General features: G+C 43.8%; 1 protein-coding gene across 3 annotated transcripts in view; it reads right to left on the bottom strand.

Annotated features, from left to right (window-relative positions):
* LOC106565323 (voltage-dependent calcium channel subunit alpha-2/delta-3) overlaps positions 1-21,366 on the bottom strand; it is a 63,041-nt gene extending 41,675 nt beyond the window's left edge. For 2 of the 3 annotated variants that reach the window (XM_045692025.1, XM_045692027.1), the window contains exons 1-9: positions 21,128-21,366; positions 18,867-18,944; positions 18,605-18,666; positions 18,391-18,435; positions 18,134-18,196; positions 17,972-18,042; positions 17,762-17,837; positions 17,208-17,248; positions 17,038-17,093 (exon numbers count right to left, since the gene is read on the bottom strand). In XM_045692025.1, the coding sequence (XP_045547981.1) occupies positions 17,038-17,093; positions 17,208-17,248; positions 17,762-17,837; positions 17,972-18,042; positions 18,134-18,196; positions 18,391-18,435; positions 18,605-18,666; positions 18,867-18,944; positions 21,128-21,236 (601 nt within the window). In that variant the 5' untranslated portion in view covers positions 21,237-21,366. Of the gene's footprint in view, positions 1-14,270; positions 14,910-15,120; positions 15,204-15,542; positions 15,656-16,773; positions 16,892-17,037; positions 17,094-17,207; positions 17,249-17,761; positions 17,838-17,971; positions 18,043-18,133; positions 18,197-18,390; positions 18,436-18,604; positions 18,667-18,866; positions 18,945-21,127 lie in introns of those variants that run through there. The other variant, XM_045692026.1, reaches the window with a different exon arrangement.
* Between the last annotated feature and the right edge of the window lie 2,194 nt (positions 21,367-23,560).

Raw genomic sequence — 23,560 nt, 5'->3', positions numbered from 1 at the left:
AATTTCTGGATCAAGATTCGGCTTTTTCAAGAGAGGCTTTATTACTGCCACTTTTAGTGAGCTTGGTACACATCCGGTGGATAGAGAGCCGTTTATTATGTTCAACATAGGAGGGCCAAGCACAGGAAGCAGCTCTTTCAGTAGTTTAGTTGGAATAGGGTCCAGTATGCAGCTTGAGGGTTTGGAGGCCATGATTATTTTCATCATTGCGTCAAGAGATATAGTACTAAAACACTTTAGTATCTCCCTTGATCCTAGGTCCTGGCAGAGTTGTGCAGACTCAGGACAATGGAGCTTTGGAGGAATACCCAGATTTAAAGAGGAGTCTGTAATTTGCTTTCTAATGATCATGATCTTTTCCTCAAAGAAGTTCATAAATTTATTACTGCTGAAGTGAAAGCCATCCTCCATTTGCGAAGGCTGCTTTTTAGTTAGCTTTGCGACAGTATCAAAAAGAAATTTCGGATTGTTCTTATTTTCCTCAATTAAGTTGGAAAAATAGGATGATCGAGCAGCAGTAAGGGCTCTTCGATACTGCACGGTACTGTCTTTCCAAGCTAGTCGGAAGACTTCCAGTTTGGTGTGGCGCCATTTCCGTTCCAATTTTCTGGAAGCTTGCTTCAGAGCTCGTGTATTTTCTGTATACCAGGGAGCTAGTTTCTTATGACAGATGTTTTTAGTTTTTAGGGTGCAACTGCATCTAGGGTATTGCGCAAGGTTAAATTGAGTTCCTCGGTTAGGTGGTTAACTGATTTTTGTCCTCTGACGTCCTTGGGTAGGCAGAGGCAGTCTGGAAGGGCATCAAGGAATCTTTGGGTTGTCTGAGAATTTATAGCACGACTTTTAATGCTCCTTGGTTGGGGTCTGAGCAGATTATTTGTTGCAATTGCAAACGTAATAAAATGGTGGTCCGATAGTCCAGGATTATGAGGAAAAACATTTAGATCCACAACATTTATTCCATGGGACAAAACTAGGTCCAGAGTATGACTGTGGCAGTGAGTAGGTCCAGAGACATGTTGGACAAAACCCACTGAGTCGATGATGGCTCCGAAAGCCTTTTGGAGTGGGTCTGTGGACTTTTCCATGTGAATGTTAAAGTCACCAAAAATTAGAATATTATCTGCTATGACTACAAGATCCGATAGGAATTCAGGGAACTCAGTGAGGAACACTGCATATGGCCCAGGAGGCCTATAAACAGTAGCTATAAAAAGTGAGTGAGTAGGCTGCATAGATTTCATGACTAGAAGCTCAAAAGACGAAAACGTCATTGTTGTTTTTTTTTTGTAAATTGAAATTTGCTATCGTAAATGTTAGCAACACCTCCGCCTTTGCCGGATGCACGGGGGTATGGTCACTAATGTAACCTGGGGTGAGGCCTCATTTAACACAGTAAATTCATCAGGCTTAAGCCATGTTTCAGTCAGGCCAATCACATCAAGATTATTATCAGTGATTAGTTCATTGACTATAACTGCCTTGGAAGTGAGGGATCTAACATTAAGTAACCCAATTTTGAGATGTGAGGTATCACAATCTCTTTCAATAATGGCAGGAATGGAGGAGGTCTTTATACTAGTGAGATTGCTAAAGCGAACACCGCCATTTTTAATTTTGCCCAACCTAGATCGAGGCACAGACACGGTCTCAATGGGGGAAGCTGAGCTGACTACACTGACTGTGCTAGTGGCAGACTCCACTAAGCTGGCAGGCTGGCTAACAGCCTGCTGCCTGGCCTGCACCCTATTTCATTGTGGAGCTAGAGGAGTTAGAGCCCTGTCTATGTTCGTAGATAAGATGAGAGCACCCCTCCAGCTAGGATGGAGTCCGTCACTCCTCAACAGGCCAGGCTTGGTCCTGTTTGTGGGTGAGTCCCAGAAAGAGGGCCAATTATCTACAAATTCTATCTTTTGGGAGGGGCAGAAAACAGTTTTCAACCAGCGATTGAGTTGTGAGACTCTGCTGTAGAGCTCATCACTCCCCCTAAAGGTTTTTCAAACCTTTGAAAAACGTATATTCTCAGGAAGGGTCCAAATAACACCTAATTCGGTATGTAGGCCCATGGTACATCTCTTAATTTAGCTAAGCTAAGTGATTGGTTCAGAGATGGCTGAGTTATTGATAAATCAGGGAATCCGATTTTTCTTTTTTAAATACTTTGCAAATTCACTTCACAATGACCTATCAACTTGACAATGTTTAGGGTAAACAAAGACATTACCAAGATAACTTAAAAAAATAAGGAAAATATTAACTATTTATTTTATATTTCTTAGATCTAAAATGTCCCCTTGACATCCTTTTCTGGGAGATGTAGGCAAAGATTTGTATAACTAAACCAAGATAGACCACAGCCTGTCGTTTCCAATGGGAGCAAAATAATCCTAGTGGATCATAGTTGGGCAGAACAAGCAAGGAGGTGGGCAGAGCCAAGCATGAACTAGCGAGATCCTATTGGCGTGTTTTAGCATGTATTTGCATATTTCTGTTAGGGAACACCTACTCTGTAAAGTGCACATGTGCAATAACTCAATTTGCCCTTGCACTCCTTCTAAACAACGCCTTTGCCAAAGGATAGTCTGCAAAACTTAGTCCACTCTATTCGTAACAGATTTTCGTTTTGGGAACAGAAAACCGTTTGAGATCAAATGTTTTATCGGTGATAAAAATTAGCAGAATAACGGACAAAAATCTATTTCACTCCACCTTCTCAGTCAACATTTCCATGTGGGACCCATATCGGTTAATGAAGGGCTGTTCCACGGGCCCCATTAGAGAAACCCAACAGTGGGCCCACTAAGTTTTGTCCTCAGTATCCACGTTGGCCCCACATGTGGTTGCCATGTTGGTCTTTATGTCGGTTCATGTTGGTCTTATTGAGGGACCACAGTGGGCAAATGTATGATAACCCATGTGGGTGCCCCAGATTTTAACCCAAGTGGGTTAAGGAAGGGTTAACACTCGAGCCCTCATATAGAATAACCACAAGGGGCCTACAAAGTTTTGTGCTAAATAACCACGTTGGCCCCACATGTGGTTGCCATGTTGGGCTTCATAAGTTGTCCTAGCGTGTGAATTGAGGACTTACCTGCATGGGTCCCAGGTGTTTACCCAAGTCCTCAATTTTCCCGCTAGAGCAATAAGTAGGCTGTAGATGTTGGTTTCAAATGGGCTGTCCACCTGGGACCAAACTGGTTTTATTCTCAGTCTCCAAGCAGGCCCCAGATGTTGCTGCCCAAGCTGTTTCTTAAGAGATGACAAAATCATAGTTTTCTTTAAAATAAAGTGTATTTATATCACATCAAATGCATTGTTGGAACTTCAATTAGAGGGATAGTTCAACATAATTACACATTTACACACTGGTTTCCTTACCCTGTAACCATCCTTTTGACAAGGTATGACAACAATCCATGCTTTGCTTTATTTACCTGGTTTCCAAATGCTAACGTTTTACAATTTGTAGTACAAATCCAATGCAAATAAATGATACAAACTTTAGCATTTTTCGCGCTTCATGTCTAAATCATCTTAAATCAATAATACAGTATGTACAATGTGTATTTTCAAAGGTCTAAAGTGAAACTGCCTGTTTCTTTTATCTAGTCTGATATGTACCACGTATACAGCTCAATCCCCGACACACCAGCAACCTCAGCCCAGCAGGACAGCCTACTGATGTAGTTTTGAAACCACAACTATGACTTTCTCTACAGTGCCGTGAAAAAGTATTTTCCCCCTTTCTGATTTTCTCAATTTTTGCATATTGTTGATTCTGAATGTTATCAGATCTTCAACCAAAACCTTATATTAGATAAAGGAAACCTGAGTTTACAAAAAAAATATATATACTTATTTTATTTATTTAATGAACAAAGTTATGCAACACCCAATTCCCTGTGTGAAAAAAAATTGCCCCGTTACACTCAATAACTGGTTGTACCACCTTAAACTGCAATGCCTGCAACCAAACGCTTCCTTGGTTTTCATCAGACATAATGGGACCCATATCGTCCAAAATGTTGACTCAAAATGGATGATCATCAAGACTCTTGGAAGAACGTTCTATGGACAGATGAATTTAAGTATAACTTTTTGGATGACATGGGTCCCATTATGCCTGGCGAAAACCAAACACTGCATTCCACAGTGTTTGGACCTTATAACAACGGTCAAGCATGGTGGTGGTAGAGTGATGGCTTGGGAATGCTATGCTGCCTCAGTACCTGGAAGACTTGCCTTAATAGAAGGAACAATGAATTCTGCTCTGTATCAGAGAACTCTACAGGAAAATGTCAGGCCATCTGTCTGTGAGCTGAAGCTAAAGCACAGCTGGGTCATGCAGCAAGACAATGATCCAAAACACACAATCAAGTGAAAATGGCTAAAAAGCAACACATGTGAAGTTATTGAATGGCCTAGTCAAAGTCCAGACCTAATTCCAATTGAGATGTTGTGGCAGGACTTGAAACGAGCAGTTCATGCTTGAAAACCCACAAATGTCACTGTGTTAAAGCAGTTCAGCATGGAAGAGTGGGACAACAATCCTCCACAGCAACGTGAGAGACTGATCAACAATTACAGGAAGTGTTTGGTTGTAGTCATTGCAGCTAAAGGTGGCACAACCAGTTATTGAGTGAAAGGGGGCAATTATTTTTTCCCACAGGTGTATTGGGTGCTACATAACTATGTCTCTGAAATAAATTAAATAAATATATAATTGTTGTGGTATTTGTTCACTCAGGTTTCCTTTATCTACTATGAGGTTTTTGTTGAAGATCTGATAACATTCAGTATCAAAAATATGCAAAAGTAGAGAAAATTTGAAAGGGGAAAATACTTTTTCACGGCACTGTAGCTACTGATCGTAAAATGTCCTTTGTCTGCAACACACCCTTTGAGCCTCTTACAGGATGTTGTATGTAGAGAATGGCTACAGTATTATCACTGCTCCCTATTATAACCTGGCTCCAAGATTGTATTTAAACTTATTTTATGTTTTACTCGTTCTCATGTTTTTGTGTACGATCATTATGATAAACCATAAGGGTTAAATACAGTAGCTTTTTTATTCATTTGTTTAGCTAATTCCATTAGGGTAACTGTAAATCAACACCCACATCAATGCAACTGTTGAAGTTAAGTAAAGAATTAGAGCTGAAAGACAGATGATAGAAAATAGGTATTTGTGTTTATTTAGATAGTAGCAGCGTCCTCAAACGTAGGGGTTTGGGTTCGAGGTAAACATTAAGGGTTATAGGTTACAATAAAAATGTAAAACATGCAAATGTTCATATTTTCAGTTTACAGACAGAGCTCTGAACTTTATTCCTTTCCCATAACTTAAATGTATTTTTTTTATCCTTCACATGCATATTTTTAATCTGTTTAAGATGTTCTCTGCTGTAAAATTTAAAGCAGGCAGAATAAATTGAGTTCAACCATCCTCTCGTCTCTGTTATTTTACATGATCCCTTCCATATCCCAAAAGACAGAATTATATTTGTCAAAATAAAGCTACAAATATTTACCTCTAAAATCGTTCAATCACGTCTCTATACCATCTTTTTTTACAGTTTCTTTTCAATTGTATAGTACTCTTTTTTTAAAAGGTGGAATTTTTTTGTTCTTTTAATTCATATAACTACCTTGACCTAACTCTTGTTATTTTCTACAGTGCATGTACAGTACACAGGGATATTGGTTTCTTTGCTCTGGCATCCACAGAGGGGTCTGTAATGTGCTCAGGATCTCATCATTGCTGTCACAGTGCTTTCTCATCCTTTATTAGTGATCCAGAGCGAAGCTGTGAAACCTTTTGTTATTCTTCAATTTTTTACCCCTTGACATGGTCAAATAACTGAAGCATAGATGTTTTCTAATTTTGTACACAGAAACTAGAGTAACTTGGTAAAAAAGAATGGCACTGATTGGCCTATAGGAGGCGCTGTTATAAGCAGTCTAACTTAAACCTTCATATCTGCTGCCCCGTTTCACCTAGAGGCAGGAAACTTTGTATGTAGGTGTCTTTCCTCATGCTGCACACATTTTCCTCAAGGACTCATAAGGTCTGTTAGGATAGATTCTCCTCCATCTTGGACATTTAGGAAAATCTTTGAAAAAGGTATTCTCATGAACCCTAGGTCCAAATAAAACCAAATTCAGTGTGTAGGCCCATGGAACATTGTTACATTTAGGGTTATTGATAAATCTTGAAATCAGACTTGACATGTCCATTTAAATCCTTTGTAAATCCACTTCACAATGGCCTATCAACGTCAAACGTGCAGTAAGACAATGATCCAAAACACACAATCAAGTGAAAATCAAGTGAAAATGTGTGCAGCATGAGGAAAGACACCTACATACAAAGTTTCCTGTAGCACATTGTCAAGACAACCATGAGACCAGACATAACCCTGGTCTCAGAGTCCACAAAGACCATCATTATTTTTGAGCTGTCAGTCCCTTGGGAAGATCGTCTTCAGGAGGCATACGAGAGGAAGAGGGCAAAGTATGAGGGACTGGTCATCGACTTTCAGAAGCAGGGTTGGAAGGCTAGGTGCATGCCTATCGAGGTAGGCTCCAACAAGGGTTTTGCTGGGCAATCCCTCTACAGAGCCTGCAGCGCACTTGGCATCAAGGGAGTGAAGAGGAGAAAAGCCATCAGCAGCACAATGTCCCTGGATCAAGATAGGAGATCCATTGGGAGCCAGTCAGGATCTGATCAACCTTGGTTGGGTCGCCTGCGCGAGGGTGTGTGATGTTGACCCGAAACACCCTATGACTCCAGGTTACATCACTGATTATGTGTCCAGGAGCATCAAAATATGTATTCATTTGATTAAAAAAACAAGGAAACAATTAACAATTCCCTATTCCTTATCTGTCGTGATTGGTTTTGAGGCTTCTTTGGTGCGTGACGTCATTCTGAGCCCTTACCAAAACACCAAACATGGCGGAGAGTTTTACTCGTCATCTGAAACCAGTAGTGACCACCAACTTCAATGACAGTTAATAACATTGCTGCTGAGGAGGCCTAGCTAGCTAGCTACAGTGTTTGTGGAATCTCAGCTGTTTTCTTGTTAAACAGAATTAGCATTTTGCTAGCTAGCTAATGCGTTAGCTAAACTGCTTCTAGATTTGGGATCTCATGGGGGCTTCAGGTGCCAGTGGGTTTGAATTTAAAACTAGATCCGTGTTTAGACACCAGCGCACATTCGTTGCTATTCCTTGCTAGTTAGTGAGTTATTTGCCCAGTTATAGCAGATTGTTGGTCAGCAAACAGGGTTTGTTAGGTCATGAAAGTCGAGGGGGCTGTTGCTCAAGGAGAGAGAGGCATTGCAGCAGCAGGTAAGCTAGCCTATAGAAGAAATAATAATAAGTAGATAGCCAATTCAAAACATATCATGTAGCCTAGTCTGGCTACTTACGTCAGTGTTTAACTACACTGAACAAAAACATAAAGTCAACATCTAAAGTGTTGGTCGCATGTTTCATGAGCTGAAATAAAAAAATCCCAGAAAATGTCCATACACACAAAAAGCTTATTTCTCTCAAATGTTGTGCACAAATTAGTTTACATCCCTGTTAATGAGCATTTCTCATTTGCCAATATAATCCCTCCACCTGACAGGTGTGGCGTATCAAGAAGTTGATTAAACAGTATGATCATTACACAGCTGCACCTTGTGCTGGGACAATAAAAGGCCACTCTAAAATGTGCAGTTTTGTCACACAACACAATGCCACAGATGTCTAAAGTTTTGAGGGAGTGTGCAATTGTCATGCTGACTGCAAGATGGTCTGTCCACACGAGCTGTTTACGGAGAATTTAACATTAATTTCTCTGTTTTAGAGAATTTAGCGGTACGTCCAACCGGCCTTCAACAACGCAGACCAGATGTATTGTATTGTGTGGGTGAGCGGTCTGCTAATGTCAGCATTGTGAAAAGAGTGCCTCATGGTGGCGCTGGGGTTATGGTATGGGTAGGCATAAGCTACGGACAACGAACACAATTGCATTTTTATCGATGGCAATTTGAATGCACAGAGATACCATGACGAGATCCTGAGGCCCATTGTCGTGCCATTCATCCACCGCCTTCATGTTTCAGCATCATAATGCATGGCCCCTTGTTGCAAGGATCTCTACACAATTCCTGAAAGCTGAAAACGTCCCAATTTTTCCATGGCCTGCATGCTCACCAGACATGTAACCCACTGAGCACGTTTGGGATGCTCTGGATCAACTTGTACGACAGCGTGTTCCAGTTCCGGCCAATATCCAGAAACTTCGCACAGCCATTGAAGAGGAGGGGGACAATATTCCACAGGACACAATCAACAGCCTGAACAACTCTATGCGAAGGAGATGTGTCGCGCTACATGACGGAAATGGTGGTTGCACCACATAGTGAAAGGTTTTCTGATCCATGCCCCTACCTTTAAGGTATCTGTGACCAACATATGCATATCTGTATTCCTAGTCATGTGAAATCCATAGATTAGGGCTTAATGAATATATTTCAGTTGACTGATTTCCTTATATGAACTGTAACTCAGTAAAATATTAGAAATTGTTGCATGTTGCGTTTATATTTTTGTTCAGTATATTTAGCCATTAGCAGCATGTATTATTGTCATGTCCTATGTTCTGTCCCTATTTTCCTGTGTGCTCTCACTCTCTCTCCCTACTTTGTGCGCGGAGTGAAAGGAGAGGCTCATTCTGAAAGTGCAAGCACATGACAGTTGAGCAAGATTTCAAAATGTAATCGCAGCTTAAACACTGTTTTTAAAACAACTACTGTTACTGTTTTTAAAGAGAGGGGAGTCTCAGCTTTCGGTGAGTATAAATATTGCATTTAAACGTTCAATGTCATGTCAGATGTCCTCTTTCGTTGGCCTAGTCTTGTTAAATGTTTTTTAAATATAACGTAGGGTATGTGGGGCAAACAGAAAGGGGATTCCAGAGTGTGTAGCTCAAAGTAAGGGGTTCAATGAATTTATACGGTCACCTAGCATTTCACGCACCCTGTCTTATGAAATGGTGTCGTTAATAAAGATCATTGTTTTCTATATCTGTGTTGAGTGTTGGTGTCCTAACCTCGCTGGACCATACCATACCGGTCAAACAAAGATGGTGGCTCACAGTAATCTGCTCAATCCAGTACTTGCCCCACCTATCAGGTGGTCTAGCGAGCTTTATTACAGTGGTGGGATATACAGTATGTCAGACCATGAGGACACAAACTTAGGCACAGGTGCGGCCCAGATCGCAGCCCCCGTCCCATATAATGGTCAGCCCCTTCCCCCCAACATGCAGTCGGTGTGCCCTGTCTTTATGCCAGAAACATTTACCGGTCTGGGGCTGGAATGGTCTGTTTGGGCTGGACAGTTGGAAATGGCTGCCAAGGTAAACAATTGGAATTATGGGCTCAAGTTAAAATATATGTCTTTGTTACTATCGGGGCGGGCTCGAGACATTTATAGCGGTCTCTCCGTTGAGGATAGAAGTGACTACACACAGTTGAAAAATGCTATTGGGAAATGTTTAGACCCTTGTGACAGTCACAATGGGAACTGTGCTAACTTCCTGGCTAGGAGGAGGCTGCATAACGAAACAGCCTGCATAACGAAACAACATGTTTACACGTGATCATGTTATTGATTATGTATGTAGTGGGGACTGGCGTGTCAGTCTTCGGTCTGCTAGGCCCGCTACTAGGGAACAAAGCGGGTTTGCTTATGACCGAGTGAACGAGGGCGAAGCAAATTCTGCTAGGAATGTGGATGTAACCGTCATATGAGATGAAACTGCCCCTACCTGCCGGGAAACTAGAGCGGGTGTGCACGGCAGGCCAAATGCTCGCCCCTTCCTCCTCCTTCTAGGCTGGCCTCTCCATGTGACAAGAACACTTCTAGGGTGTACCTCAATGCTAAACTAAGTGGGTGGGACTATCGTCTACCAGTTGATACCGGGGCTCAAGCTTCAATTGTTTCCCTAGCTAAAAATAACTAATGGAGACACTGAGTTGATGGGTTACCAGGGCTAAGTTGCTGTAGCTAATGGGCGGGAAATTGAGATCCTGAGCCGTTGGCAAACCATTTGTCAATTTGAGTCTTTAGCTGTAGTTACTGAATTCTTATGGTGGATATCCTGCCCTAAGACATTTTGCTTGGCACTGACTTTCTAGCTACATTTGGGGATGTGATTGATATGGAGGAAGATGATACCGACTAATGGGAAAGAAGCTACCTCTCTTGTTGTTGTATGATGCTAAGCAACCCAAACTTGTTACTGTTCACTATGATACAGTAGTCTCACCCCACTGCGAAGTAATTATCCCGTGGGCAGTTGAAGGTCTTCCCAAGAAGTACACCAAAGGTATGCTGGAACCCTCTTCCTCTTTGCTCAACCATTGTGATGTCAAGGTGGCTCACGTCGTGTGTACAATTGACCAGGGGGTTATGCCAGTACGTGTAATTAATATGACTGATGAGAACAAGATTCTAAAACGGGGCATGGAAATTGCCACTCTGTTCACTGAGGTGGAGGTAGATAGTGAAACAGTGGACTTCGAAAAGCGGAGTGAAGAGGGCATCACCCCTTCCTGGTCTGTAAACACCATTGTGGTGCAATTTAGTTTGGAAAAGAGAGGTTTTGAACGCGCCGAAATCATTCCATTCGTGAACTGCTCCATCGGCACACTTCTGTTTTTAGTACAGGAGATACGGATCTAGGGCAAACTCACCTTACAATGCATCAGATAGATACGGTAATGCCAAACCCATTAAAATGACCCCGTGCAGGATCCCCCCTCCAACAGCAACAGGAAGCCGTAGACAACATTTAGCAGATGCTAAAGCATGGCGTCATCTGCCCCTCATGTAGCTCCTGGACAGCCCCTGTCATTCTGGTAAAAAAAAAGAGACTCAATGATGTCACTGAGAAAGATGCTTACCTGCTCCTGAGAATTGACGATGCTCTTGACAGTTTGAACAAGGCTCGCTGGTTCTCCACCCTCGAGACAGTCGGGTTGGACCCCAAAGACAGATCAAAAACGGTGTTTGAATTCAATGTTTTACGTTTTGGTTTATGCAATGCACCTAGTACCTTCCAGAGGTTGATGGATGTAGTCCTAGCAGATTCACAGTAGACCACCCGTTTAGTTGATTTGGATGACATTATTGTGTCCGGGCGTACCGTTCAAGAACATCTCCTCCATTTGGATGAAGTTCTTTCCGAGCTGCACCAGGTAAATCTTGCCCCTCTCTGCATCAGCTTACTGAGAAAGGAAGACAGTTTCAATGGCGGGAAAACTGCCAGCGGGCATTCACGCAGTTGAAAGCTAGCCTCACTACTGCATCAGTCGTGTCCTACCCAGATCCTAACAAGACCTTTAGCCTAGAGACCGATGATAACAATGAAGGAATAGGAGCTGTACCATATCAAAGAAGAAAGGATTGGAGTGTGTGGTAGCATATGCTAGTCGAGCTCTGACAAAGCAAGAATGCAAGTATGCTACAGCGAAGAAGGAGCTGTTGGGCATGGTTACTTTCAAGAAGATACTTCAAACATTACCTCTTAGGCAAAGAGTTCATTCTGTGTACAGACCACATCTCCCTACAATGGTTGCACAACTTTCAAGGTTTAGAAGGGCAGCTAGCTCGGTGGGTGGAACAGTTGGCCAATTTTCAGTATAATATTGTGCACTGTCCCGGAAAGCAGCATGCGAGTGCAGACACCCTGTCAAGGCTACCAGCATTCTCTGCCGTGCCCTGTGTTGCGTCAAGCACTCCCTCTGATCAGTGCCCTGTGGTTTGCGCATTGATGCATGTCAACCAGCTGGCATGGCTAGAACAGGAAGCAAGGGTGGGGGATGACTTGGCAGAAGCCCAACAAGAAGACGCGGAAATACGCCTTCTCCTCTTGCTTACAAGAAGTACAGTATAGGGGACAAGCGCAGGGAGGAAGAGTAATCAAACCTTATTAATATGCGCCAGTATGGGATCAGCTTCAGGTGCAAGGGCTGAGTTTAGTGCGTGTCCCCTTGCCTAATTCTGATGCCATTTGTAAGATACAAGTGGTCCTCCGCAAAGCTGTGCAAAGCTACAGTTTTGGACATGCTACATAGCACAACAACAGGGGGTCATTTAGGAGTGCAACAGCTACAGGGGAAAGCCAAAGACCGTTTTGACTGGACGGGGTGGTTTGACAATGTAGAAAAATGGTGTAAGGAGTGTGTGGACTGCACGTCCCGTAAACCCCAAGGGCGGACGTCCTGTGCACCCCTAAACCTGTCTGTCACCTCTTGACCGTGTGAACGTATAGCAGTGGATATCTTGGGTCCCCTCACTAACACCGCCAACGGGAAAAGTACATCCTGGTAGACTGAGATTATATCTCAAAATGGACAGAGGAGTTTGTGGATGTGTTGAACATCCATAAATCTCAAACCTCTGCTTATCATGCCCAGTCAGATGGGTTGCTAGCTCGCGTCTAGCACACGAGAGAGGTCATCTGGCCTCCAGCATCCACGACAGGGGTCTTCCGGTCTTCTTCAGCAATGGGATGCGCCAGCAGCGTCTACTTCAATGGGAGGGAGGTCAACGGTAGCCCAACTTTCTCGGGGAGCACGAGCAGTGCAAGACCGGAAGCCACTAGTGTGGTCCAAAGTTACCACATGGCTTCGGAGTGACTCATGGACGGTCTTTTCCATTCAGGATGGGGGACAGTGTGTTGAACTGGGATGTTCTTCTACCGTATGTCATGATGGTCTATCATAGTAGTGTTCATGCAAGTACCGGGTTCAACCCATTGAAAGTGCTGTTTGGTTAAGAAATTGTTCTTCTAGTCGATGTGATGCTTGACATAGATCACAGGAAAAATTGTACATCTGTCAGTGAATATGTATTGTGGCTGGATGACACTTTGTCTACATTAGTGCGGTCATTGAAAAGACACCAAGCTAATGCCTCCGGTCAGCAGAAAGCTAACTTTGATTTTCGTGCCAATTATCTATATTAATCTGTGGTTGAATTGGTTTGGGTTCGAAATAAGGCTAAGAAGTGGGGGGGTATGTCCTAAGTTACAGAGGTGCTACAAACACCCTTTCCAAGTGATAGAGCAGGTTTTAGATGTCCTCTGCCGTATAGAACTGGATGGAGAGAGGTCCTGAAACTGTGGTGCATTTCAAACAACTCAAACCCTGTGTTCCTTGATCATTTGCAGAGACTCCGGTACGACTCGGCTGGGTGGGAGAGAGAGAGATTTCCTGCCCAACCTCGCAGGCCTTCCCGCCGACTGGAGGTCAACCCATGACCCAGGGTTATCACAGGCCGAGGTTCAAGTCTGCTGTGGATTGTCCCGGAGAGAGGATGTTCTGCATCCAGGGCTGCTGTTGCCAGCTGCATCTAGCACACGATAGGCGTCATCTGACCTCCAGCATCTACGAGACGGTACTTCCGGCATTCTTCAGCAACGGGAAGCACCAGCAGCATCTCTTTCAGTGGGAGGAAGGTCAACGGGAGCCCAACTGTCTCGGGGAGCATGACCAGTGCAAGACTGGCAGCCACCAGCGTAGTCCAGAGGTACCACATGGCTTTGGAACAACTCAGTGATGGTCTTTTCCACCCAGGATGGAGATAGTGTGGTGAAGCTGTAGGACAGCTTGTAAGGGAAGATATCACTAAATCATTAACTAATTGCTCACACCTGTGCCTGCTTACAAGACTCTGACCAAAACTCTGACAAACTGATATAAGACAGAGCCAAGAGTGCAGGCAGGTCGTGGCAGGGGAGATGTGCTTTGATGAACGCTGGACTTGTAGCCTTTGCAATTATCTGCATTGCTCTCACCTTAACAGAGGGAGGTTTTGGCCAGTTCTCCTTATTAACCGTTCGGACAAGTAAAACATCTGTCTTACTTGTCTGAAGGACAAGTGGCAGAAAAAGTTAATGTCAAGCCCTGCAGATAATTCCACCATGGGCAACTGGCTACAAGAACTGAGCCGATGGACAACGGGCAATGAAATGTGGTATGTAAACCTTATGTATGTCCTTAGAAGCTATGTGAATATAAAGTCACTGCAACCTTAGATGGCTGCACCAGACCAAATGGTGGCACTATAGATCTCATCGTCACCAGTGCCACCATATGATACTAGAGCAATAACTATTGATCAAGTGGACTTTGTCTCATGCAAATAAATTATGTCAAATATTGTGATTAGTATATCTGTATAATCACATATTGTTGCCCATGTTAGGGAAAAGTGGATATTTTATTCTGTAAAATCCTGTCCTGCCGCTTGCAGTCAGCGTACTACAGCTGTGAGAGTGTATTGAAGTATTTAGGAACGCTAGTGTGGAGTGAACCAACTGAAATTTAAATCAACATGGTAATGCTTTCACTGACTGCACATAAAGGAAGATAGTTCCTACATCACAGAGGGCTGGCTTTGTTATCCAACTGTTCTTGTGTCCTTTCTGTCATCCTGTGAAACCCGTTCATTGCTGCTCGCAGGTATATTTTTTTCTGTCTAATGTCCATATTGTTTTCCAATTGGAATATTGTTCTGTTTCTCTTGAACAATGTCTAATTTCTTATTTCTCTGCTGGTCAGGGAGATGCTTTACAATTGGTCCGTCTCTCTTTTGGTAATAACCAACTCAGTTAGTTGTGAGCAAGTTCTTCTTGTTGGCGAGGCTCCCTGTGCGTTGTCAGCATTTGATGGTGCGCCTGTCTATCAATCTCTCCAGTGTTAGGTCCAGTGTTGGGTCCAGGACGGTGGGCCTCAAGGGCGGTGTGGTCACCTGCTAATGAGAGTGGCCAGTAGGGGGAGCAGTGCTGCTGTAAGGGGGGCAGAGAGGCTTGCTGCTCCTCCACACTCCATGGCATTCTCCTGCATCAGACACATGGGGCATTACAGGAGTTTCAGACCATAGAAATGAATTAATACATACACTATATATCTATATGCTTCAGACAATATTCAGATGGTCACATATATGCTTAATATCATGTTATTAAACACTCATAAACAGGCGTTCATGTACTTTCCGTGTAATCACAGAATTGTGACGCAGACGCACACATATCTACACACTGCGTACCTCGGGGTGAAAAGGATGACACGATTCTGGCCACTTTCTGTCTTTCTGAAACTTCAGCCTATCACATTTCAGAGACTCATTGTGTTCAGAGGGGTTAAGGATAGAAATACTGATGATGAACCACACCTCAGATACATTTAACTGATACTGTGGTGACCGTTTCTGCAACATCATTCTAGCATGATGAGACAACCAAACCGTAATGCACGCTTCATAAATACCTACATGTATGAGAAATGTATTAATACCTCTGACAATGAAGAAGCTATTCACGCTCTCAGAACACTAAAGTCTAAGTTCAGAGTTCACTTACAGTTAACTTACAAAACCCATCTACTTACAAAACATTTATACTAAAAAACACTCACAAAAGCTTTGTACTAAAAATACACTCAAACTTATTGAGGGTTAGTAAAGGATATACATAATTTCGATGGGATCCATAGAAACCAGGGGGGCAGAGCTGCAGTCACACTTGTTGTCCACGACAACCATGAAGAGATTACTGCTGGGAATCTGCTGAATTACAAAAGATCTGAGGGAGAGTTGAGTTGAAGGAGAAAGAAAGAGAGAGAGAGAGTTGAGTTGATTCAGTTGATGCTTTTAACATAAGGCTAGGCCCCTATTTTCTCCACTTCGTATCTGACTGACGTACCCAAAGTAAACTGCCTGTTGTTCAGGCCCTGAAGCCAGGATATGCATATAATTGGTACCATTGGAAAGAAGACACTTTGAAGTTTGTAGAAATGTAAAAATAATGTAGGAGACTAACACAATAGATATGGTAGGAGAAAATCCATCGAAAAAAAAACAATGTTTTTTTTTTTGAGAGAGCCCATGCTATTACAATGGAACGTATAGGGAAATAATTAAATCTAGCTCCCAGTATGCAATTTTTATGGCTTCCACTGGGTGTCAGTAGTCTTTGTTCAAGGTTTCAGGCTTGTTTCTTCCAAAACGAGTAAGAATAATGAGTTTTACTACAGGGACATAGACTTGGAAATTCATGTATAGTTTAATTACATTTTAGGGTATCTGAGGATTAAATAGAAACGTATTTTGACTTGTTGAAACAAAGTTTAGGGGTAGATTTTTGGATTCCTATCTTGGCATGTTGAACGAGTGGATTACTCAAATCGATGGCGCCAACTAAAAATACTTTTTGGGATATAAAGAAGGATTTTATCTAACAAAACGACACTACATGTTATAGCTGGGACCTTTTGGATGACAAATCAGAGGAAGATTTTCAAAAAGTAAGTGAATATTTGATATTTAAATTTGTGAATTTATGAAACCTGTGCCGGTGGCAAAATATTTTGATGTGGGACGCCGTCCTCAAACAATCACATGGCATGCTTTCGCTGTAAAGCCTACTGTAAATCGGACAGTGCAGTTAGATTAACAAGAATTTAAGCTTTCAACTGATTGAAGAAACTTGTATGTACCTAAATGTTTAATATCCATAATGTTTATGATTATTTATTTGAATTGCGCGTCCTCCAGTTTCACCGTAAGTTGTCCCGCTAGCGGGGCGCCTATCCCAGAACTAATGCATGAAATTACCCTGTATTGTGTATACACCATCAACACACAGGTTAAGTGAGTTTATCGGTCCCTAATACACAGGTAAGGGAACTGTGTTACAAGTACCTGGCACAGCCCTCACAGTCGATGTTTCCCGTGGTCTCTTTGATGGTACACTCAGAGACGAAGGCAGGGTACTCCGTGTCACATGGCACCATCATGATCTTACCCCTCGACCTTTGGGCTGGAAATGGGACATGTAAATGTTAACATAATAAAGACACGAAAGACTCACACACACACATGCATGTGTGCAAGCACTCACACACACACACACACACACACACACCACACACACACACCTCAAGGTATATTCTTGCACACACTGACCTTTGACTGAGAGATCAACATGCCACCAGCTGTAAAGGTTGAACTCCAGCAGGAAACTGATGAGGAAAACACAAACATACATTGATATAATAATACAATAATATGTACTGTGGTTGATAATCAGTGCATCTCATTTTATCGTATCAAGGTGATTATTTTATTATTCTCACATGACAAGTTTGGTCAGGAGCCATTTCACCATGGAGAAGGGCTGGGAGAGAAGACATTAAATAATTAGCATTGACTGGATGTATGTAAGTCTGATGAGTAGTTTAGGGACAGTACGTACACGTGATAATATTTAGGGGCAGTACTTACATGTGAAAATATTTAGGGTCAGTACTTACATGTGATAATATTTAGGGACAGTACTTACATGTGATAATATTTAGGGACAGTACATACATGTGATAATATTTAGGGGCAGTACTTACATGTGAAAATATTTAGGGACAGTACTTACAAGTGATAATATTTAGGGACAGTACTTACATGTCAAAATATTTAGGGACAGTACTTACATGTTATAATATTTAGGGACAGTAGATACATGTGATAATATTTAGGGACAGTAGATACATGTGATAATATTTAGGGACAGTACATACATGTGATAATATTTAGGGGCAGTACTTACATGTGAAAATATTTAGGGGAAGTACTTACATGTGATAATATTTAGGGGAAGTACTTACATGTGATAATATTTAGGGGAAGTACTTACATGTGATATAGAGCGTGCGCTGTCACTGCTGCCAGCATACTCTCTACAGAGAGCCTGGTAGTCATACAGAGTGATCCTAGAGAGAGGAGAAAATAGACCATTCATCGTGTGTGTGTGTGTGTGTGTGTGTGTGTGTGTGTGTGTGTGTGTGTGTGTGTGTGTGTGTGTGTGTTTTCAGGGTAATGACTGTAACATGATTTCTCCTCTAACCTTTTGAAGGAGCCCATGAGAAGCAGCTTGTTCATAACAGCACTCTCCACCTCTCCAAAAAACAGCCCCGTCTGAGGAAGATGTTTATTTAAAGGCAAATACTAAGAACCAGGGGAGCTACAGGACAATACGCACACATATTTAGTATATTATTAATGGTACCTGAGAGTAGTCCTCTGTGACCAGAATAAATCCGTTGTTGTCTATAAGGTAACACTTGATGTCCTGTTAGATATAAAGAAAGGAACATTAATTCAGATCTTCAAAGCATGACGTCATTTAATAATTCAATACTGAGAGGAAACAGAGAAAGGTCGCAGACAGTACAGACAGGAAGTAGAAAAGCTGAGACACGGACAACAGGCTAAGAAACAGGAAGTAGCATGAGTCAGTGACAGACAGCTACTGTCTGGCCTTACCTCATTATCACAGCTAATGGTGCACTTCCCATCCAGAGCAGCACACTGGATCGAATCAATAAGATTAATAAATTATTAGAATAATCCATAAAGCATGTGTCACAGCACTGGATATTGTGTGTGTGTGTGTGTGTGTGTGTGTGTGTGTGTGTGTGTGTGTGTGTGTGTGTGTGTGTGTGTGTGTGTGTGTGTGTGTGTGTGTGTGTGTGTCTACCTGTCTACTAGCGGTCCAGAACTTCCTCTGAAAGAAATCCAGCTTCATCTGAATCCCAACGGCTATAGTGGGTTTTAACAAAAACACAAACAGAACACAGTCAGCACACTGTACATCTAGAAGAGGAATTAAAAATGTATTAAAGAGTTTCTTCACATGTCTTCAGAGGGGGATTTATAGTTACAAGCCTATAACAGGTACAGTAGCTCTCTATGTTAGGGAGAAGTTAAGGGAGAAGTTAGGGGCTTTCAAGAGAGCTTACAAGCAACAATAGGCGACTTCCTGTCATCCAGCAGTTGTATGGCAGTGCTGGCCAAAACCACACTCTTATTCTCATTTCCTGGAGTAAAACAATAACACAGAGAAGCACAGATATTAGCCTCAATCAACAAATGTTTTGTAAATGGAAAATAACAATTCCTACTATTTCAATAGATCTTATAAAATACACTATATATTCCATTCCACCCTCAGCACCATCACAACTGGAAAACCAAGTCACAGAAACAAAAGGGAATAATCATTTTCTAGCCAAAAGATGGCACCATACCCACAGCCTTCAGCTGGCAATAGCAACCCACAGCACTACACTCAGTGATGGAATCCCATCAGTAGTCTACAACCAGGATGTTAGAAGTGATTCTGACACAGAGAGAGGGATGTGTTCTTATGAAATAAAAACCTGTTCTGGTACTAGCACTACAGAACCTCTGGGGACAGGGATTGTTGGAGGAGGTTATAGTATTAAACAGGGGAGGTGACAGTAAAGGAGGGATATTTTACAACAGACTAAGGGATGAGAGCAGTTAGAGGAAGGTAGAGGCTGGTAGACAACAGGGAACAACAGTGAGATCCTGATCCTCTCTTTCCCTCAGTGGGAAGAAAGTGGGGCACATTAATTACAGACAGCAGTGAGAGAGATGAGCTGTACAACAACCCAGCTTCTCTAATATACAGTAGCTCACTCTCCCTAACTTGTGGTTGAATTTCATCTGTAGCCTATTTTCCACCCCCACCCCCACACCCCACTCAATAGATATCTTTAGTTAATCCTGTGTACTGTATCTCTGTGGGTTGTCATGGCGATTCAGTGTGTCTCTGATAGGTTTTACCATGACGATTCGGTGTATCTGTGTCTCTGATATAGGGTGTAGTTAGCCTCTTTGCTCAGTGAGACTTGTACAGGCGACTCCCGGCATACGGCCTCTATAATCTCCAGTGGAACAACCATTATATCTATCCCAGGTATCCTTGAAGAGGTGGGGTTTCAGGTGTCTCCTGTCAGTGCAGGCGACATCCCGTACCCGAAAACATATTTATCAGCCCCTCTGATTTACCTATTTACGTGAAACTTTTCCCGTCACAAGGCAAATCTATAATACGGAATGCCTTACAGATCGGTACGGGCTATAAAATGTGTGAACTATGGTAAAAATAAACGTTTAAATCCACATTTTCCAGAAGTCACTCCCTTGTCCCCATACTCCGTAGTAGTCGCCATGCAAGATTACCGCGTGATCTCAGCTGGCAACAAACCTTTGGCTTTAGGGTGTGTGAGGGATCAGCCGGGTCAAGTGGTCCGACTGCTCCCTCTGCTGGAGGTGGGCCGCAGTACAGCCACTACTGATGAGCTCACCTGAGGCCAATTGACTGGTTATTGTTTGTGCTCCCTGAAGGGGCAGAGGGGGGAGTGATTATGAGCCAGAGACTATGACTATGATGAATTCCAGGACAGTAGGATTCCCTGTTTGGCACCAACTGTTATTTTATTTATTTATATAATTTTTTTGATAGCCATTACCCTGGCCTTTGTTTGTACGGTCCCGGGGAGAGTTGAAAGAAGAACACCGATTACATTGTCCTTTTTGTTGAAGTCACGTCTCTGCGTCTCATTTCGTGCTGTCCCGCCTATGATTTTGTCAGTGAATAGGTACAGCCTTTTCACAGGCGATATGGTGTGAATTTGGTAAACTCTGGAAAAGTTGGATTTAAATGTTTTTTTTCACAGAGTGTATAGTCTGTAAAAGCTGGTAAGGCATTCTGGATTATAGATTTGCCTTCGGTGACAGGAAAAGTTGATCAGAAATAGAAAAACTAGAAGGCTGGTAAATATGTTTTCGGGGTTCAGGATGTCGCCTTCAGCGACAGGAGACCAGATTAATGTGTGCAGGTCTCCCAGAGCGACGGGGCTAACTACACCCTATATCAGAGACACAGATACACTGAATCTCCATGGTAACCCACAGAGATAAAGTACACAGTTAACCAAAGAGATCTATTGAGAGGGATGTGGGGAAAATAGGCTACAGATGACACTCAATTACAAATAAGGGAGAGTGAGCTACTGTATATTAGAGAAACTGTATATTGATTAAAGTAAAATGAAGTTGTATTTCAAAGACAACATAATTAAAATACAGTGCAAGTAAATGGTGTAACACTTTGTGTTAGGAGCGGGTGTGTTTCGGGTGAGGGGATTCTGGACATAGAGTAAAGGTACATTTTGTGTAAGTGTCTCCATACCTCCAAAGGGGATCGAGTAGACGAAGGTGCCGGGAACCTGCTCTGCTGCTCTCTTGTACCACAGAGGGAAGTGGTCAGCATTGAACACCCCCTCCTTATCCTCTGCCATCAGGAAGTCTCTGATGAGACACAGGAAGACATGAAGGAGTCAGAGGAGAAACCACAAGTCACTGGTGAAAGTACAAGTCACTTGTACATTGCTTTGTCCCAGTTGTTGCACTGATTTGCCAGATGCTCAGTATCGTACTCACTGATTGGATAGGTGCTCTGGGACAACAAACAGGCTGGTTCTAGAGAGGCCAGTGCATGTGCCTAGGTAAGCAATCTCCACTCCTTTGTCTGAGTTCCTGTTGGGGTGATGGAAACAAACAAACAGTGAAAACAAAAAGTAAAACATTCAGCACATTAGTCACGAGACCACAGAGTAGAGAGGATTGTGGGAAGAGGCGGGTGTCACGTCCTGGCCAGTAAAAGGGGTTATTTGTCATTGTAGTTGGTCAGGGCGTGGCAGGGGGTGTTTGTTTTGTGTGGTCGGGTATTGTGGGTTTAGGTTCTAGTTTTCTTATTTCTATGTTTATCTAGCTTTTCTAGTTCTATGTGAGTTTTGTCAATGACCTCCAATTAGAGGCAGCTGGTTGTTGTTGTCTCTAATTGGAGGCCATATTTAGCTGTGTTTCTTTTCACTGGGTTTTATGGGTGGTTGTTTCTAGTATAGTCTATGCACCTTACTGGATTGTTTTCGTCATTTGTTTTGTATTGATTAAGTGTTTTCTTTAATAAATAAGAGGATGAGCACTTTACCCGCTGTGTTTTGGTCCCCCTTCAATGCCGAGCGTTACAGAACCACCCACCAAAGAAGGACCAAGCAGCGGAGGAAGGAGCAGCAAGAGAGCTATTTGGAGTCCTGGACATGGGAGGAGATCCTGGACGGTAAAGGACCATGGCACCAGGCTGGGGAGTACCAGTGCCTGAAGGAGGAGATGGAGGAAGCTAAGAGGGAACGACGGAGGTATGAGGCATTATATCCTACATTTCAGAAGGTGAGGAGGCAGCCCCAAAAAAAGTTTTTTGGGGGGGGGCATACGGGGAGTTGGGCTGAGTCAGTGGGGAGCCCTGACCTAACTTCCCTGGCGTACAGGACAGAGCCGTGGAGCAAAGAGGAGCCAGTCAAGGAATCAAGCGAGGAGCTTGACGCGAGATTCCGGAGAGAGGTACTGGCGGAAAGGGCACGAAGGAGCACCTGTGCTTACTATGGGGAGCGACGGAGCAAGCAAGCACCGTGTTATGCGGAGATACGCACGGTATCACCAGTGCACAGCTACAGCCCGGTGCGCTTGGTGAAAGCTCCTCACAGGTGTCATGCTAGAGCCAGCATTGAGCCAGGACCGGTGATGCAAGTTGCAAGCATCAGACCGCCGGTGAGGGTTCATGGTCCAGTGTATCCTGTTCCGGCTCCTCGTACTCTTCCTCCAGTGCATCAGCCCAGTCCAGTGCATCCTGTTCCTGCTCTCCGCACTAGCCTTGAGGTGCGTGTTACTAGTCTGGCGCCTCCAAAGCTAGTCCCATGCATCAGGCCTCCGGTGCGCCTGCCCAGTCGAGTATGTCCTGTTCCTGCTCCTCGCACTAGCCCTGTGGTGCGTGTTACTAGTCTGGCGCCTCCTAAGCCAGCCCCACGCATCAGGCCTCCAGTGCGCAGTCCCAGTCCAGAGCTTCCGGCGACAGTTCCCGTCCAGAGCTTCCGGCGACAGTTCCCCGTCCAGAGCTTCCGGCGACAGTTCCCTGTCCAGAGCTTCCGGCGACAGTCCACCATCCAGAGCTTCCGGCGACAGTTCCCCGTCCAGAGCTTCCGGCGACAGTTCCCCATCCAGAGCTTCCGGCGACAGTTCCCCGTCCAGTGCTTCCGGCGACGTCCTACAGTCCGGAACTGACAGAGACGGCCTACAGTCCGGAACCGACAGAGACGGCCTACAGTCCGGAACCGACAGAGACAGCCTACAGTCCGGAACCGAGAGAGACGGCCTACAGTCCGGAACTGACAGAGATGGCCTATAGTCCGCAACCGACAGAGACGGCCTAGAGTCCGGAACCGACAGAGACAGCCTACAGTAAAAAACCGACAGAGACGGCCTACAGTCCGGAACCGACAGAGACGGCCTACAGTCCGGAACCTGCAGAGACTGCCTAGAGTCTGTAGCCTGCAGAGATGCTCCTCAGCCCTGAGCCTCCAGCGACGCTCCTCAGCCAGGGGCCTCCAGCGACACCCCTCAGCCAGGGGCCTCCAGCGACGCTCCTCAGCCAGGAGCCTCCAGCGACGCCTCTCAGCCCGGGGCCTCCAGCGACGCTCCCAAGTCAGGAGCCTCCAGAGACGCTCCCCAGCCTGGAGCCTCCAGCGACGCTCCTCAGCCAGGAGCCTCCAGCGACGCCCCTCAGCCA

The sequence above is a fragment of the Salmo salar genome, chromosome ssa12 (genome assembly GCF_905237065.1).
Source record: "Salmo salar chromosome ssa12, Ssal_v3.1, whole genome shotgun sequence".
In the NCBI taxonomy this organism is placed as follows: Eukaryota; Metazoa; Chordata; class Actinopteri; order Salmoniformes; family Salmonidae; genus Salmo; species Salmo salar.
This window is presented reverse-complemented; position numbering and strand designations above follow the sequence as displayed.